The sequence below is a fragment of the Centroberyx affinis genome, unplaced genomic scaffold (genome assembly GCF_046629955.1).
Source record: "Centroberyx affinis isolate AG114_WGS23_722 - 3 ecotype Tasmania unplaced genomic scaffold, CSIRO-AGI_Caff_v1 ptg002997l_1, whole genome shotgun sequence".
Lineage (NCBI taxonomy): Eukaryota > Metazoa > Chordata > Actinopteri > Beryciformes > Berycidae > Centroberyx > Centroberyx affinis.
The window spans coordinates 185527-203707 of record NW_027281100.1 but is presented as its reverse complement, the minus strand read 5'-3'; the positions used below and the strand labels follow the sequence as shown (position 1 = coordinate 203707).

The 18181-nt window shown below is 43.0% G+C and overlaps 2 protein-coding genes across 4 annotated transcripts; both read right to left on the bottom strand.

The window, feature by feature from the left end:
- Window positions 1-303: 303 nt before the first annotated feature.
- On the bottom strand, window positions 304-4642 carry slc35b2 (solute carrier family 35 member B2). 2 transcript variants are annotated; one of them, XM_071537217.1, is made up of 4 exons: window positions 4416-4642; window positions 3149-3345; window positions 2885-3045; window positions 304-2313 (listed from the first exon to the last, which is right to left on the bottom strand). In XM_071537217.1, exons 1-4 carry the CDS (start codon window positions 4433-4435, stop codon window positions 1381-1383), a joined length of 1311 nt encoding a protein of 436 aa, XP_071393318.1. In that variant the 5' UTR covers window positions 4436-4642; the 3' UTR covers window positions 304-1380. The 2 variants fall into 2 exon arrangements, with proteins under 2 accessions (XP_071393318.1, XP_071393319.1); XM_071537218.1 differs by having other exon boundaries at window positions 3155-3345.
- Window positions 4643-6655: 2013 nt separating this feature from the next.
- On the bottom strand, window positions 6656-16195 carry nfkbie (nuclear factor of kappa light polypeptide gene enhancer in B-cells inhibitor, epsilon). Of its 2 annotated transcripts, none has more exons than XR_011696220.1 (6): window positions 15471-16195; window positions 12157-12259; window positions 10602-10812; window positions 9898-10023; window positions 8085-8333; window positions 6656-7914 (listed from the first exon to the last, which is right to left on the bottom strand). XR_011696220.1 is itself a non-coding variant. In XM_071537231.1 (6 exons), the coding sequence occupies exons 1-6, from the start codon at window positions 15800-15802 to the stop codon at window positions 7846-7848; spliced, it is 1053 nt and encodes a 350-aa protein (XP_071393332.1). In that variant the 5' UTR covers window positions 15803-16195; the 3' UTR covers window positions 6656-7845. The 2 variants fall into 2 exon arrangements, 1 of the variants encoding a protein (XP_071393332.1); XM_071537231.1 differs by having other exon boundaries at window positions 9898-9986.
- Window positions 16196-18181: the final 1986 nt, after the last annotated feature.

Sequence of the window (18181 nt, the reverse complement as noted above, 5' to 3'; positions counted from 1 at the left end):
AGAATATGACAATCCATTGAGGAGAAACTGTTGTCGTTATGGGCAGGTGGAGGGAGGCGACGTCTGTTCAAACATCTAGGATCAAGTCAGCAAACGGGCAATGTCGTCAATAAACGCTTCAAAATTAATGCATAGAGAGCAACACGTGTCTTCTCACATGTTTTTGTGTGAAACATCCATAAGTGTAGCAGTGAAAACTAAGGGGCGAGTGGATGAGACAGACAATATAAGGTTGTGTATTTTGTCTAAACGTGCTCAATACGTTTTATTTGTCAAAATTTTGATTAGTGTTTTTAGTCAGTAACTTTTTTTTTTCTGGAGCACGTATTCGGCTGTGTGGACATTTTAAGGGCAGCAATAAAGAATTCTAAATCTAATAGTGGGTTTATAATGCACTTTTGAATTGACAAAATAAATAAAAAAAACAAATATAATATCACTCAGCTGATGTTAAATGTGGACTAAGAGGATAATTTCCAAGGCTCACTGCTCAGTAACTGCAGACCTTCCAGGAACTGAACAGAGCATCGATTTGCAATTTAAAACAGTACCGCAGAACATTTTACAACACATCTGTTGGCATAGGATAGCCAAGTGTGTAATAATGAAATAGTAGGAACTGTTTCATTGTGTTTTCTGGTTAACTCTTAGTGCTGGGAAACTGTTTTCCCATATACTTAAGCCAACACTCCCAGTAATCCGTCTCTTTTCATCACTTTAAAGACATGGGAGGAAACACACAGTAACAACAATCAAGAGGAAATTAAAGAAAAAAGCTATTGTTTGTCAGTATAACCTGATGGTTAACTGGTTAATGCATGTATGATCATGCCATTTGATGCTGGAAATGTAGTTATTTTACAAATGTTTCACTGGGTGGAGAAACAAGGTTTTACACAAATGTGAGATGTACATACTGCAGACTGCAATGCTCCAAGTGGACCACAGCTCACTGGGTGTCGACAAACACCAATATCCCATGAATTTCACAGACATCTCTCATTGTCACAGTAACCGTTAATTGGCTGCATAAGCCACATATGGTGGTTTAAGTAAAAATATTCAACTATATGGAGTTGATGGGCAGTTTGCAGAGTTTTGTAGTATGGGCCTCATGTGTTAGCCAATTTGACAGGCACTCAAAAATCCTGTGGCTGCTGATCAGAAAAAGTCCCACTGACCCCTTGGGGGCATCTTGGTGTGATAGCCAAGTCCAATACCTTCAAAAATGCAGAATCCCTTTCTGTACCTTTGTTAAAGAAAATGAAAACCCAAGGACAAGAACGGTAAAAAAAAAAAACCCAGATACACACAAATAGACAAAAAAGCACCACAGAAAACGTGGTCTCAGTTCCCAGTTTGGTGCGACTTCTCTCAGCCCTACACCTTCTGCGCGAGCGGCTGTGCCGAGCGCCGGCCCGCCTTCATGCGGCTGCGCGCGTACACCCGCAGGAAGAGCGCCAGGAACACCACGCCCACGCCGAAGCCGCCCACCATGGTGACGGCGTGCCCGTACAGGAAGCAGGAGAGCAGGATGGCGATGGCCTGCCGCAGGGTCATGATGATGGTGAAGACGGCGGCGCCGAACTGGTTGATGGTGTAGAAGATGAAGAGCTGGCCGCACGCCGAGCAGACCGACAGCAGCACGGCGTGGAAGGCGAACTCCGAGTGGCGCGTCATGAAGGCCAGCGAGTCGAAGAAGGCGCCCTGCTCCAGCAGCGAGCCCACGGTGAACAGGCAGGAGAACAGGTTGACGCCGAACATCATCTGCACCGACGACATCTTGTACTTGAACAGGTTGTCCTGCCAGTTGGAGGTGAAGCTGTCGAAGACGATGTAGCCGACGAGGATGACGACGCCGCTGAAGGTGGTGACGGTGGACGGGTGCTTGCTGGCCGTGCTGGACAGCAGGAACATGCTGACGCCCACCGAGATCAGGGCGGCGGTGAAGTACTCCCAGTACTCGTAGCTCTTGCGCGAGACGATCTTGCCCATGAGCATGACGGGGATGACCTTGGAGGCCTTGGCCAGCACCTGCGTGGGGAAGCTGATGTACTTGAGGGCCTCGTACTGGCACCAGCTGCTCATGATGTTGGAGAGCGAGGCGAACGAGTACTTGTACATGGGCGCGCCGTGGCGAGGCTGCTTGAACAGCACGCACCACAGGCCCGACACGGTCAGCGCCAGGATGCGGTTCATGAACACCAGGAACTGGGAGTCCTTGAACTTCTCACCTTCCTCCTCGGGAGTCGAGGCGCCGTAGGAACGCGTCATCACCCTCTCCTGCAGGACGCCCCATGTCAGGTAGGACGCCTAAGAATCAAAGAATACAGGCTTTAAAGTCCCCATGAAATTAACTCCCACTACTTTTACTTCCTAGAAAACAGATTATCTTTCATGGTGACCTCATGCTGCACTAGTGGGTGTAAATACAATTTCAGTTTTTCCATATTTGAACATTCCCGCCCCTCCACCCCTCCCAAATAAAACTGCCTTTCTCTCCCTGACTTCTGAATGATCCCTCACTTGGCATTAAAACCCTGACATTAAAGTGCATTTATTCCCATCTTTGTGTTTTTGTAGAGACTGATAGACTGATTCACTTTGGTACTTTATGTAGAGCTTGATGTCACAGGTGGGACAGTTACCACTCTGCTCCAGTTAACCGGCTCCTCCCTGCCACTCCCTTTATGCAAACTGCACTGCGATATCTTTTAAAATGGCCAACAAACAGAAAGCTGCCCAAACTGCCTCTGTTGCCTTGAACAAACAAAAGTAAAAGCACCCCGCGCTACATCTTGATGAATAGGAGAAACATAATATGGTGGGACTCAGATGTAGGCTATATGGATTAAATGACTGTACTTCCTGGGAGGGAGCTCACCTGAAGCCCTGCAGCACAAAAGACTAACTTGACGGCTTGTCTGACCGGCGAACCTGAATCACCCTCATTCCTGGGTGCAATCGACACGTCATCCAACAGGCCAGACTTGGCTTCACTGCCAAACACACAGGTCTTAACGATAGGGTAGCAGATGCCATGACCTGAAAGACATAAACGCATTAATCACATGATCACATTCTCTTCTCATTGTTTGCTTGGCTTTAATTAGCCTTTGTTTCCCAGAGTGCAGTGTAGCTCACTAACCCGAACCTGTTTCTAGGTAATTGATGCGCTTGAAGTAGCTAATGAGGAGGTAGCCGGGGATGATGATGGTGGAGTATCCCAGCACGTTGACGAAGAAGCGGAAGAGCCACACATCGCGCCAGCCCTCCAGCAGCGACGACTCTTCATCTGCAGCCACAGCGGAAGGGAAGAGGAGCAGCACCAGCGCAGGCCAAACCCTACAGAGCAACACAATATGGTGTCAGTATCACAGGCTACATCCTAAAGTACGTACGTAAGACAGTGAGTCAAGCGGTGGGCTGGGACCTAAAAGCTCTGTCAGGTTAACAGAGAAGGAACAACTTGAACAGGTGAATACTGTGTCTTCACAATTTGGGTCTTGAAGCAGAACCGATTGAGAGGCGTCGCCCTAGGCAACAGAGACATTTTTACTATAAGCTGTCTGATCACTTGGAACTGCAGCAATGTTCCTTTAGGCCCTACGACAACATCAGATTAGTCCAAGATGGCCAGTTTTTCCCTGGTTCTCCTTGTTCAGCGATGGGACGAAGCAATGGGACCGGCTTCAACAAGCGCCCCCCACTAATCACTGATGAGTAAAACACACCTGTGCTGAAACCTAAGCTTTCTCCGAAAAAAAAGGTGTGTTCCTTGCTGCCGTGGCACAGAGTGTGTATCCCATCCAGAGGGAGGGCCTCCTCCCAGGGGGCCCGCCTGCCTGCCTGCCTCACACAGAGCCTCTTTGTGTGGCTCTGTGCTCCGGCCCGGTCAGCCAGGCCACAGCAGCCCACTGCAGCGAGACCTGGGCTTTGAACAAGCAGCTTCTTACATGGAGGAATGCACACAGACCGGCTAGGCAGCCAGCCCACAGGCTTTCACACCACAGACAGAGTGCTGCCAACATTCACCTGAGGAGAGAATGACTGCTTATAACAGGCCGGAATGACAGCAAAACCATTATAAAACAAAATTAAAAGATGACACGTCTCCTTATTATAACTCCAAGTTGCTATGAGTGGCCTAGCTACATTTGGCTTCTTACATTCACAGTGAACATACCATTCCATAACCAAGCAAACAGACCAGACAGCTTTACTTTAGCCTGCAGGCTGTTTGCAGACTTAAAAAAAAAAATAAAGACAGATTGATAATGCCAACGTACGAGGAAGTACGTGCTGACAGCCGTAAACTGTCTACAGTTAGCTCGCTCGCTCGCACTAAACAGTCGTCTTAAGCATCACACAAACATAATATTTGCCAGTTAGCTTTTCCTGGTACCTAACATTACCTCCATGAAAAAGATGGCATTTTCCCACACTCTGTGGCCCGACACCTGGCGCAGCAGTCACGCCGAGAGATTCAAACGTTTCCGCTTTAACAAAGCATGAAGCCGCACGGATCCAACAAACGCAGGAATTTTGATAAATAGAGCTTGTCTTCCTTGGGTTAGCCGTCTCTTTCTCCGGTGTCTTCAACTTATCTTCTATTGCCGATGTGTTCACTTGAGCAGGAAAGGCCCCCCTCCTCCTTCCTCAGACACTAAAGGATGCCGGAGTCGGAGAACACCGCCCCCCCCGCGTCCCTGCCCTCTATCGGTGTGGCAGAACAACTGCACCTTGATGAAATGGGATTCTGCTGCTGCCTTCAAGTGCCTCTCGTAAGCTCAAAAGTCGTAAATACCAATTGCATGCGTTCAAGTGCTTTTGGTCGTAAACAACAAAATTGACCCTTTAGCAAAAATAGTTGTTTGTATGGGCGTTGCTTCACTTTCTTCTTGTTGTTCTTCTTCCAGTTGCTGCTGTGGCACCTGAATTTCCCCAAGGATATTAATAAAGTGCTATCTTATCTTAAATCAAGCAGCACAGAGTAACTTTGAGCTGCAGAAGCAAAACAAAGAGGAGAAAATGCACATCAGGCAGGCTATATAATTGAGGTTGTAATTAATTTATGAACCAAATGTTGTTGTATATGAGTGACAACTAAAAGTTAAACAAAGAGGGAATATAGAAACATTCAACAATACTATTAATTTCCATATGATACCAAACAATAACATGTCATATAAAATCAATCTTTGTTTACCATTCATTGTTGCCACTGTTTAAATGTTGCATCTCTGCAACTTTCCCAGCTGTATTTCCCACTTTGTTGGATCAAGTGCGCTCTGGTCATAATTAAACTACTCCCCGCAGCACTTGAAGGCAGCATTTGATTTCAGCAGCAAATCATAATTCACTTGTAAAAAGTGAGATATCGATTTGAGATGTTTGAAGATTCCTCATTATGAACATGAATATGGATGCATATTATCTATGACTTAAGTTCTTATTCCACATATCTTATGCCAATAACGGACAATCATATAGGCTCATATTGTAGGCCTTGATGCATCTATCAAGACAATAACTCATTTAGAGTAGAAAAGCATAATTCATGCTAGTGTGGAAATGACAAGTGAATTTGGCTTATTTGACTTTTTGACAACATATTTTGTTTTGTTTTTTACATAGCCTGTGACAACACCCACATGGCCTGTACATAGACCTGTCTTATGTTCTCAAGGTTGCAATTGACATTTAGACAAGATATTTTAATTGTCACATGACACAAAGAGCTTTAAAGTGAGTGTTTTCCAGGCCATGAGCTCAATGGGGAAGCAGGCATGGTTTCATAACACGTTGTTCTAGTTGTTGACCACAGAGGTTTGTTGGTTTAGTAGCTGTAACCAAAACACATGTATCTGTGCACCTCAACCTGCCACTGCAGAGCCCGGACTCTTCCCAGCACTGCATTCACAGCCTTGTTTACCTGACTTAAAGGTTAAATAGATTACCTGGGATGGAAAAACATGGCAATTTGCAGTTACAGGTGAGAATTATTCTTGTAAATATCCCTTTAGGAACATGAAACAAGCACAAGCAATGCATCCCTTGCCAGCTGAAAAGCCTCTTTATTATTCAGCCTGTCTCGCCTCGGGCATGTGCTTATGAGAGGAGGGAGGGAGGGAGGGAGGGAGGGAGAGAGAGAGAAAGAGAGAGAGAGAGCTGAGTGGAATTTCCAGCCGTTCCAGCGTCATTGTACCACAGGGGCCATCAGGAAGAAGCCAGTAACAGGAAAACAAAAGATACACCTACAAAAGCAGCTGACGGGAAACGAGGAAAAGAATCGGGTTGTATTCATGAAAGAGTCTTTGTCATGCAGCCGGCTCGTTAGAATTTATAAAAATAACTTGGGCGACTTGACTGCACAGTCTGTCCAGTTGCGCAAATCACATTAGTGTTTATTTATCTGCACATTTAAAATGGAATAAACAGAGGAACAACATGTACTGGTTGCACATGAGGCAAAAAGATAAATCAAAGGTCATAAATAATCAGCAGAGAATAAATGTTAGAGAATATTCACTCTGTGTGTGTGTGTGTGTGTGTGTGTGTGTGTGTGCATTTATCATACAGTATACTGGTGTCCATAAACATAGGTCCACATTTTCCAAGGATCCCCTCCCCAAGAAAAGATGACAAGATGCAATTATAATTTATTCATTTTATTACAAAATAAATGATGAGCTTGGAACTGCTTATTATATCTAGGCAGGCCAGTGTAATTACACACCAAGGAATTTACTGCAGACGAGTGACACGAAGGATAAGTACAGAAACACGTTGACATGCTGTGTAGCTGCTGCAGCACGACGTTCTACCGCCAATACAATTATGCTGGAAGGGCAATGCATCTCACAACACGAAACCAACAAAACCAACAATCAAAGATGAAGCTGCAGGTGTACATTTGCGATTTATATCAGATTTCTATATTGGCTATCAGTTTACTTGATGTCATCAGTTTTTCTTCTCAGGATTTCAGCTTTTGTTTCTAAATGAGACATTACGGTTTTTCTGATTTTTTTTTGTCTTGCCTGTGATCACATCCCTCCAAAAGCCTTTCATTGGCCACATTGTGAAAAGCCACAAGTGTGTGTTTGATTTCTTTTTGGTTTGTTGCTCCCCTCACCCTCATTTCCTCTGCCTAACTCTCCTTCTGTAACCTGTGACATGTCAGTTATCTCGTCTTAATGTCCTAATGTCTTCATGTCTTTGTTACCCTGTCAAATGTTCACTTGTTATCGTTTCTTGCAGAGTTAAATAAAAAAAAGAGTTTCAGAAATATAAACCTGGGCCTAAAAGGAGAGATAGAGGTACAACACAAAGGCAATCACAGCACTGATAAGGTTTGGGAACCAGCGAAGCATCTTGAGTTGAAGTTCCATTTCTAACCATCAAAATTGAGTTAATGTGATAAAGAGGTAGATTTCTAGAGCGTTTTTTATGGACAATGAAAACTCTGATATAAATTTTGGCACTCATAGTGAAGTGGATGATGTTGCTAAATGCAAACCCTCTAGAGACACGAGGCAACAAGCGGAAAACGAGCAAATAACTTACAAACATTGATTTTTTATCAGAGTCCAGGTTAGAGTCAATTAAGCAGAATCATATTTGCCTTTGTACCTCTTTGTAAGAAGGAAGGGAAATTTACAGAGAGCGCATATTTGCCTGGAAAACAGATAAATAACCATAAGATCAAAACATACTACAAATGGAGAAACTATATCATGGCCTCCTCGGCTGAAATAAAGCTTTTCATTTTAAAAAAAAAAGATGCCAGCCGCGGCGAGGCTCCAGATGAATCCGAATTCATAGTTCAACCTCTGATTCAGCTCAATACTTCACACCCACCACCGACCTCCCGGAGATCTGGATGTCGTCAAATGGGAATAGAGCCAGAATCTGAAAGACAAGGATACAACAGAAGGTCACGTTTTACCGATGACACACCGTCTCTGAATTTGCATTGCATTCCTCAAGCGAAACAATGGGAATTTCACAATATTTGACCCCCAGTATGCACGCGCGCATCACTGAAGTTACGGCACTGCAGGCGAGCCAAACCCACTTACATCATCGTTGCCGTCAGCTAGATCCAGCGCCGTCTCGTCCTCCATGTTCCGCAGCATTTTGTCAGCGCCCGACTGGCAGAGGAGGTTGGCGGTGGCGGCGTCCTGCCGTCCCACGGCGAGGTGCAGGGGCGTGCAGCCGTTGAACATGGCCCCGTCCACGTTGGCGCCGTTGTTGAGCAGCAGAGTCACCGCCTGCATGTCGTGCAGCTCGACGGCGAGGTGGAGAGCCGTCTTCCCGCTGGTTCCTTCCTGCGGGGGAGGAGGGGGGGGGGAGACAGAAAAAGGTCAGGGGGAGATATGGGATAAGAACATGAAGCATGAAGTAGTTCATTTGTAGTTTGTTTATTTGCTGTTTTATTCAACGTTTTAATGTGCAAACACTTTCTAACTTTGCTTTTGAAAAGTTGTACAAGCTTTATTTTTTAGAATTTGATTATGTCTAAAGCTGATGCCTAGTTATTATTATTATTATTATTATTATTACAACAATAAAAACTAACAAACAAACAAATAAATAAATAAGGCAATACAATTATGCTGGAAGGGCAATGCATCTCACAACATGAAACCAACAAAACCAACAAAAATTTATGATTTATATCAGATTTCTATATTGGCTATCAGTTTACTTGATGTCATCAGTTTTTCTTCTCAGGATTTCAGTTTTCGTTTCTAAATGAGAGATTACGGTTTTTCTGATTTTTTTTTGTCTCGCCTGTGATCACATCCCTCCAAAAGCCTCTCATTGGCCACATTGTGAAAAGCCACAAGTGTGTGTTTGATTTCTTTTTGGTTTGTTGCTCCCCTCACCCTCATTTCCTCTGCCTTACTCACCTTCTGTAACCTGTGACATGTCAGTTATCTCGTCTTAATGTCCTAATGTCTTCATGTCTTTGTTACCCTTTTGAGAAGTTGTACAAGCTTTATTTTTAGGATTTGATTAAGTCTAAAGTTGATGCCTAGTTATTATTATTATTATTACAACAATAAAAACTAACAAACAAACAAATAAATTAATAAGGCAGTGGGATGGCAGAGTGATATCTTTGGGCAGTGAGTTAAACTCAGAGGAATGTCTCGGGTAGTTTCGGGACAGACTGACGTGTTCCCTCCCATTGCCATCAATAGTAAGTCAGAGCGGCGGGGCTTTTCCCCTGTCAGACTGGGACTGGGCGGCTTGGCTCCCAGTGATCCTTGAAAAAGCTGCAGCCGGACCGGCCTAATCATATCCCAAATCTAATTACGTCTCTATGAATCCTGTAGGAACCCCTGAGCTCAGCTCATATCACTGTCAGCATTGCACAGGTGCAGCAAATTTATAGCCGGGAGTACAACATAGGGTTACGAGCAGTAAACAGAGTTTGGAAGGGATAAGTGTGATTATAAATACTGGCACATTATTGGATCGCATGTGGTTACACCGTGGGGCAGTCCAATTCAGAGACAGACTAAAGCTTGGTTATACATGGGAAAAACAAATCCTCTCCATCACCCGGATTTAGTTTACTTCACATATTCCTCTGAGACAGACAGATATGTGGACCGAAGCTTATAAGCAGAGTACAGGTAGAGGTTGACTGTCTAAATCAAGGACAAATTTGAAGCTTTCTTAAAGAGTCTCACTTGGTTGTTGCAGGGTTTGAGCCCGAGTCACACTTAGTTACACTGTAGTCTCTCTAACCACAGAGACACCCACATGTCAAATGTGTGTTTCCCCCATTATCATAAAAAAACCATGCAATGCAGTGTACGTTCCTTAAAGCATATTGTCTGGGATCCTAATAATAAGGAAAGGTACATTTGACAGACTAACCTGGATATTCAGGTCTGCTCCCTTTTTCATCAGGAGCTTCATAAGGTGATGATGCCTGCTCAGTGTCGCCATGTGCAGACAGGTAAGACCTGCAAGTACACATCTTGTTTGTAATGTGGAACGTCACTGGGTTCATTTTGAGATAAAAAAACAAAAAAAACAAAACAGAAATGCATTATAAAAATGATGGTTTTCCAATCGGCAACATCAACCTCTGAGACCAGGAGAGAAGAGATCCACTTAAACAGATTTTTCAAATCAGTCAGATATGTGCCACCCCCTGTTTCTGGGGCGAGCAAAACCAAATCTGCTTTAAATCCTGAATGATGCTGAGATTCAGCCTGCGTCTCATCTAACTTATCCTTACATTTCCATTAACTTTTCCCAGTTTTCCCTAAAGTGATTGAAGCTAGAAGGTCTATGTCTATATCTATGATTGATCCATTTCAAATGTGATGTTTCTTTAATGCTGCATGGGAAATGGCAAGCAAGTTAAGTGTTTACTTAAAGATTTTGGCACAGACTCAGAGCAAGTACCAGCTTCATGAAAGGACTAAAAGACATACTGAAAAATTTGAGTTGAGCAATCTGGGAAATACAAATTCAGCCGTAAATGCAGACAAGTCATCACACCAACGATGCAAACACATAAACAGGAAATGGCCCTAGACAACAGCACCATGAGAGCTAGTCCTTGTTTTCACCTCTCCAGTTCTGGGTCTCGAGGACCGGTGCCAGCTTGCTGGGGGAAACCTCTCTGGTCATCTGGGTGACGCAGTCCGTCTGGCCGTGCTGGCAAGCCACGTGGAGCGCAGTGTTCCCATCCTGGTCCTGCAGCTCCAGGCTGACCCCTTTCTCCACCAGGCCGTGCACCACGCTGGGCAGGTTCAGGTAGGTGGCCAGGTGCAAAGGAGTCTGGGTATCGTCAAAAACAGAAATAACACAGGGGTTGGCAAAGGAGGGGGATGGGATGTGCAATCAAAACTGGATGTCACAAAATTTCAGAACTGAAGTGCTGTAATTTACTTTTTTGATATACCCACTTTCCCTCAATCTTTGTCGTTTACATTTACTTCAGTTAGTGATTTCCTACATTTTCCAGAATGCTTTTCAACAACAAAGGGGCATGAACTTGTTGTGTTCAGCTGTAGGTTATACCTGTAGGTAAAGGGAGTGATAGCGATAGTGAAGTGAGAGTTTCTCCAGTTGAGGAGAATTGAGAGTCGTGCCCCTTACTCAAAACACAACATGTCTGTGCTGCATTGCATTCTGGTCTATTGAGGCTACTCTCTATGGAGGAATTGGTCTCTCTGTCTCTTCTACGATGGATTTCTCCCTGTATGACTGTTGAACGTCGGTGCAAAATGGCGGCTCTAGAAAAAACCCTCGCTCTTTGATTCTGCGGGACTGACACAAAAACCTGATGTTTACCGCTGATGTTTTAGATCACTGAAACATTTTCTGCAGTTAAACTCCATTGTAGCTGTGCTGCAGACAGCTTGCTGTGACGTCACACTGTCTGTGTTTGACCAGTTGTCCACAGGAATAAGAAAAATACACCACCAAACAACAAAACAGCTCCGGAAAGGCAAAGTACATTGCTAACAGCTGTTGTTCAAGTGTATTTTAGGGTGGATTTAAATCCTTTAAAAACCCATAAGGGATAAACAAGGATTCTTTGTTAATGTCTCCAAATGTCAGCTCATAGATTGACTGTTGAGGGGAAATTAGGCAATCAAAATGGCCACCGTGCATGTGTGGCTTTTGGTAAACTCTTCTAAGAGAACAGGACTGAGTCACTGAGCGAATTGCTGAGTGTCAACTTTGCCTCTTCAGATGTTTCCTTTGAAACAAGCGGTTCTCATGCAGTTCTGTCAGCTTGCTTTGTCTACACTGTTTTTTACCCTGACAAGAACCACGTCTGTCATCTTGAAAGATTGGAAAGATTCCTCCGCCCACACTCGCACAAGGATACACTCCACAGTTCCCTGTGGTTCTATTTCTACAGGAGGTAGAGGAGGGGAGTTTCCATTCAAAGTCCCTTATGAGCTAACACTGGAACCACCCACAATGACGTCCCTGAGAGAGGATGTACTGCAGAGAAAGAGGAACAGCAGTTCCCTTGAATTCCAGAGGTATAAATAATACTACTGTTGCCACAATCAAAATATTAATTTTGAGGAAGTAATCAAGGGTTGAAAAGTTCCAGTAAAACCTCTGCTAGTTTTGTTTAATGAGACGTGTTGCAGTTGCACTTACCTGGTACAAATTGTTTTGGATGTCCAGGACATCTTTTGGGAATAGCTGTATCAACTGGTGAGCAAAGAATTCATCCTCATGAATGATTGCTAAATGCAGGATTCTAAAGGAGTGGCAAACAGAAAGAAAACATATCGTCATATCTATCATGCTTGCAAAAACTTGTAGGCCTACTTTTTCTTATATTGAGCAATCAACTCAAAGGCAGCGTTCTAGAGAAGTAGGAAAAAAGAGCATTTCAACAAGATACGGAGAACAAATATTGCCACATAATTTTCCCTCAGTGTTCATCTCAAAATACCTGGAAATGTAATGCTTAGTGGGCTGAGTGGCAAGAATTAATGGTCGAGATATTGAGCAATACGAGAATTTTTTTAGAAAAGATAGCACGGTACGATGTCAAACAAAGGGGCAAGTTAAAACAATCTGTCAGCGGCTGCAACTTTGTAGGCTTCAGTTAAAATGCTTAAAGGCAAAGCAAGTGAAAAAGAACAATACAGTAACCTCAAAACCTGAGTGGGAAGTTGTAGCAAACAAATGTGTGCAAAAAGCAGGAAATGGAACCAAGCATTAGTGCTTAATTTAGACTAACCTATAACACACAGTGGGACTGCTGTCATTTAGCAAAGGATTTGAACACATTTTTGCTTCTGACCAAATCAAAGATATAGTTCCAAGTTATGAAAACTGATCTTTATACATATATTTTCTTCAATTTCATGTGATACAAGCTGAAACTGATTCCTACTCACACAAGGACATAAATGAGGTTGAGTGTAAAGCAGACAGTGAACTATACAGTAGGTCACTGTTAAGACCTTGTTCCCTTTCCTCGCTTATACTGTAGGTTCAGTAGTGAGGTTTGGTGCAGAATAAATGCCATTTAACCAAAATGGAAAGAGAAATATTATTCATATTAGAAATTTCAGTACTTAACACACATTTTCTGTCCCCTTGAGTCACATGGGATTTCAGTGTTTGTTGTGTTTGATCAGTTATGATCATGTTATTTTCCATGAGATTTAAAAAAAAAAAAAAAGCCATTCAGTCCAATAATGATATTTTAAAAAAAATTCTTATCACCTATTACCAAATGAAAATTTTTTATAATATTGTGATGTCTGAAGCATTGAAAATATTCACCACAAACGACTTGGAATTTCACTATAATGGATGACATATTCTTTGTACTTTTTAACTGGATGATCAATAAAATGTGCTTTGTTATCTTACAGAGATTTTCTATGCATGTCAAAGGCAGTTACATTCAATGTCTTGCATTGAGCATACTGGTTGAATGAATGATTGTAATAGTTGTACCAAATGTCTGTTTTATTACATTAGCTGGATTCTTTAACTTTTCACAGCCAGATTAATTTAGTCTTCAAACAGATATAAATGCAAAATAATCAGGGGATTCAGTGATCAACAATGCATTTAAAAAAAAAAAACAGAATCCCTTAAAAAATGACTCATCCCTTGACAAAAGTATTTTAAAATGCATTTTTGTCATGAATTTGTATTGCTTTTTAAAGTTGTTTTTGAATGTTTGTAATGAAAGATGCAACCTTTCAGGTCAAACGTGCCGCGATGTGAAAAGGGCAACTTATCAAACTGTCTGAATGAAGTCAAATGATGTCATTCATTCAAAATGTGTGTGTGAAAATATTTCACTGGGACACAAAAGACCTCAATGACCCTGATTCAAATGAGTGCAGACTAACGGCTCTGCCCTGCCAGCGAGGCCCTCCTGTGAGCAGACAGTCATGTCAAAGGGACTTCCTGGTTTGAGTAAGACTTGAATGAATAAGAGCTAAAAAAAATCCCACAGGGGAAAAATGAGGGTTTGCATGGTTCTTTCTCAGAGTCTCAGCAGACTGATGTGGTGCGTTTCAGGTGTTTTCTAGCAGGTATCTAAACTTAGGAGTTAGACACTGAAACCATGCGGCACAAACAATCAGGGAGCGGAAATAAAAAGAGGTCAGAGAGACAACAACACAGCGACGCTCTGACTACATTAGTGGTTTGATTAGGCTGGTAGTCACAGTAGTCATTAGCACTAAAACGTCAAAACAGTCTGATGACATAGCAGCACTTGAAAGGATGAGTGGGTCACAAAGGAAGGTCTGGGGCTGATAAGGCTGCGAGAGGCCATGCGGACGTAGGAGTCTTTGGGTGATGTGCATGAAGCAGTGGCCTTTGTCTCACTGATTCAGACTGAGAAATTAACACCAGCCACCAGTCGAAAGGCTGAGAAACGCTGGCTGTGGCTGGTGAGTCTGTCTGCACACACTAATCAACATTTTTAGGGATCGTATCTTTCCATTCGCCTGGTGAAATAATCAAAGTGGGTGGTGAATGCTGGGATCCACCAAAACACACACACACACACACACACACACATTGTCCTAGCCTTACTGGTAAGCTGCTGGATCAAAAATTAAAGACATGACTGCCTCACAGCATGTGCTTTGTCTGTGCTACATGGGGAAGTCCAGGCCTATCTGTTTCACTTCTGCTTTCCAACTGAGACGCCCCACAGGAGTCCGTCCACATCCATGACCATGACAAGGCTCATAAAAACTCAGCAGTATCGCACCACAATGAAATCCCCTTCAAAACCAATAAAAAAAAACACACACACACACACACTATGGCGTAAATCCAGGTTCATTTATAGACTTCATAAACAGCACTTTAGTTTCATCATGTCCAATTACCATGGAGTCAAAAAGACTTATGTGTTGTGGCTGACAGGCAATTAGTTGGTTGAATCATCAGGTGATGTCAAAGAAAACATCACCTGGGTGCAGAGAGACTGTAGTAATTTGAGATCATGCTCTCATAACCTGGCTGAATCACTAAACAATAACATCTTACACTAGCCTACTACTGCCTTCTATTCTTGGTTTTTACTATGGAGAGGTGGATTCCACACTAAGCTGACATTGTGAAAGTCAATTTAATAGAGCTAATATATGTATAAAAGATTTTCTGAGGTAAATTGAAGAGAAAATTGCTTATTAACCCAAGAGATTATTGAGATAAAGTTACTTTGATCATGCAGGCCACTTCATTAAAGACATTAGTGGGGCAAAAACTGAAATAGTCGACTCAAAATACTGCCAACAGAATGGTAGCCTAACTAACTGGAATAGCATGGTTGTATATTTAAAATGGAAGGCATCATAATAAAATTGCATCAGTCTGCATCAGCTGGCCTGTCAGTAAAGCAACTGAATAAATCCAGCACAACACAATCTGAGATAGGATTAAAAAAAGAAAAGAAAATAAGCAAATAAATTAATACATACGTGTCTCCATCTTCAGTAATAGTTGTGAGCAAGTTTTCCTCCTGCTCACTGAGTTCTGTGCCCTGTGCTTTTTCCTCCTCGCGGCTGGAAAGGTTGCAGTCCTCCACTATCTCTGACAGGCTCTCCACCGTGAGGGACGACGAGCCGTAAGCAGAGTCCAGGCGCTCCTCTCCGGCGGAAAACTTGTCCCTGGGCCCGCTGCCGTCGGAGCCCGGGTCCCGCGCCGCTTTCGGAAACGGCTCCTCCTTCAGTATGGACCTGTACGAGTCGATACCAGAGTCCGTGCGGTTCTCCTCCTGCAAGTCCTCTTTTCTGTAGTCGCCGCTCGCCATGGTGGCCTCGCTGGGCTTTCCCACCTCCCTCCACCACCACCTGCGGATTTAGAGCCTGGTAGCTGGTGGCGTTGCCGCTGCTCGGTGATGTGCCCGGTCCTCCGAGGAAAGCCTAGTGACACCTGAGGAAACCACCGCTCCTTTGTGAAACCGGAGGAATGAGCCGCTGCGTTTCATGCCACCGCTTCCAACACGAATACACTACCTCGGAATGGCCTTTAGGGTTTTTTTTGTTTGTTTTGTTTGTTTTTTAAAGATTTTTGAGAGTGTTTAAGAATATAGTAAAGTCATTCCAAACTTTATAACACAAATGAAACGAGGCGAACTGTTCCTCCGTCGTCTAAATATCCGGTAACACTGAGCTCCGGGCAGAGACGGGCCGGAGGGCATGTGAGCAATGAAAGGCGATAAGGGGGAAGAGCTGACATGTGAAATAGCAAAGCTGTTTTTGTCTGTGGGGAATCCCCAGTGGGCGTGACCCCCCCCCTACCCCCCTCCACCCCAGTCCTACTGGATGAACGCTGCGTGTAAAGCCAGCCAGGGTTCAGCCAGAGCAATACAGGAAAGTATGCGATTTTCGAAATAAAAGCCTAAAATTTGTCTCAACCTGTCGACTTGTTTACTGTATGAATTTATCATATTTTTCTGATCCTTTAAGAGCGCACTTTTGTTAGTGCCGACTGTAAGCTTTAAATTGAGGTGCATCTCAAATCTCACATCCTATGCAATGCATTTGAATCATATTGTAGGGCTTAAGGAAAATAGACTATGACTTGTAGCTACAAAGCACACAACTTTCTTTAATTGTAAAACAGACAAAGCAATGGTAGATTTTATTTTAGATAGGCCTATTCACATCGGAAGTGTAATTGTGAAGAGTGAGGAATAGGACCTATAGCGTTGTTATCTGTAGAGGCTTAATGTCGACTGTCAATGGGTGGATGGATAGATGGAAGGACCAGTCAAGGCAAAACATGCCAGGGCTGAAACACACAAAAACAGTTTCTTCCTTACGTATAGTATTTCCCTTTCGTGTAGGTTTTATTTTGAAAGCTATTACCGGAAGTTGTATCTTTTATTCTGGTTAGCTTGACACGGGCTGCAGCATGAAACTACAGGGTGATTATCCAGGGATTTTCGGCCTTTTCAGAAAGAACCTGCAAAAACTGAAGCTGGAAGACGTAAATGTTGGCCCGTTGAGTTTGACAGCATCTGAGGAGCTGACATTGAACAAACATTAATACTGCAACGGGACTGCTAGGGGCCCACAACTTGGAGCACATGAATCTGCACTTTGATATTACACAAATCCATAGTGTGTATAGCTGTTTGGCAACTATCTTCCCAGTGGTAGGCTACTTTAGCCTATAACATGATTCAATTTGTCTCAGACCTTCTGGTCTGAAATTATTCTGTTTTTTTGTCTTTCTTTCTCTGTCATAGACCTTGGCCTACATGCAAAAATACACAAAAACAGTGTTACCTAATTATTCCCATCCCAAAAGCTTAAGAATAACATAGCTATCACCCTCTGTTTGTCTTGTCCAACCTGAACAGACTTGTTATGGTACGGCCTTTAGAGGGCACACTTAGACAGCTACTGCTCCCTGCTTTTGAGTGGGCTGCATTCATCTTAAATATAGTGCATGAAACAATAGCCTCACCATATAGGCTGTTATAGAGAAGCAGTTACTTCTGCCAAAAACAGCCACCTGTTTTTATGTCATCTGCTGTCATGTTTACTTATTTCATGTGGTCTATTTTATGCCCACAGTCCAGTCCAATGTCCATACTGTGGGCTATGATAAACAGTTTCTGTGCCAACATGACTGTAGGGTCACCACAAGGCAAAGCAGTTCCCTAACATAAGAAAACAAAACACAAAAGATGTAAATGTTAAATGTATTCATTCATTCCGCCAGGCAAAGTAGACTCATTCAATTTGTATTTCACATAAAAGTCAAATTAAGTCAAGTAAAATCAGATAAACGGAATGTGACTATATCTCTAACTCAAACTGCAGCTTCTTGCATTTGAATCATCTCAGTGTGAGTCTACTGTAGGATGGCTTCTTGTGTAAGCCTATTGTAGTGCAGAGTGGAATATATGGTCAGTTGACTAAATGCCTAAATCTAAGCCTTTCTATAAATATGCCCCAAGATGCAAAGGGTGATTATAACAGGGGAATTCTTCTTGTCTCGTTTTATAGAGTTCAAGGTGGAAAATGAGCTTGTATCTTCTGATGATCTTTTATAAACTTCAGTTGTGGTGGATGAAAAAAGACATGTTGGTTTTGTATCTGATGTGATATCTTCAAAGGAAACAATAAAGTCTGTTGATGGTGCACAATCTTAAAGAAGAGAAAGCCATAAAGGGTTG

Bases quoted from the DNA above. Each gene is read 5' to 3' on its own strand.
- slc35b2 (XM_071537217.1), bottom strand. From the start codon at position 4,435: ATGCCATCTTTTTCATGGAG. The intron at 3,346-4,415 runs GTAATGTTAGGT...GTTGCTCTGTAG, and splicing joins ATGCCATCTTTTTCATGGAG to GGTTTGGCCTGCGCTGGTGC. The intron at 3,046-3,148 runs GTTAGTGAGCTA...TATGTCTTTCAG, and splicing joins TTACCTAGAAACAGGTTCGG to GTCATGGCATCTGCTACCCT.
- nfkbie (XM_071537231.1), bottom strand. From the start codon at position 15,802: ATGGCGAGCGGCGACTACAGAAAAGAGGACTTGCAGGAGGAGAACCGC. The intron at 12,260-15,470 runs GTATGTATTAAT...CCACTCCTTTAG, and splicing joins ATTACTGAAGATGGAGACAC to AATCCTGCATTTAGCAATCA. The intron at 9,987-10,601 runs GTGAAAACAAGG...GTGTACTTGCAG, and splicing joins CGAGACCCAGAACTGGAGAG to GTCTTACCTGTCTGCACATG.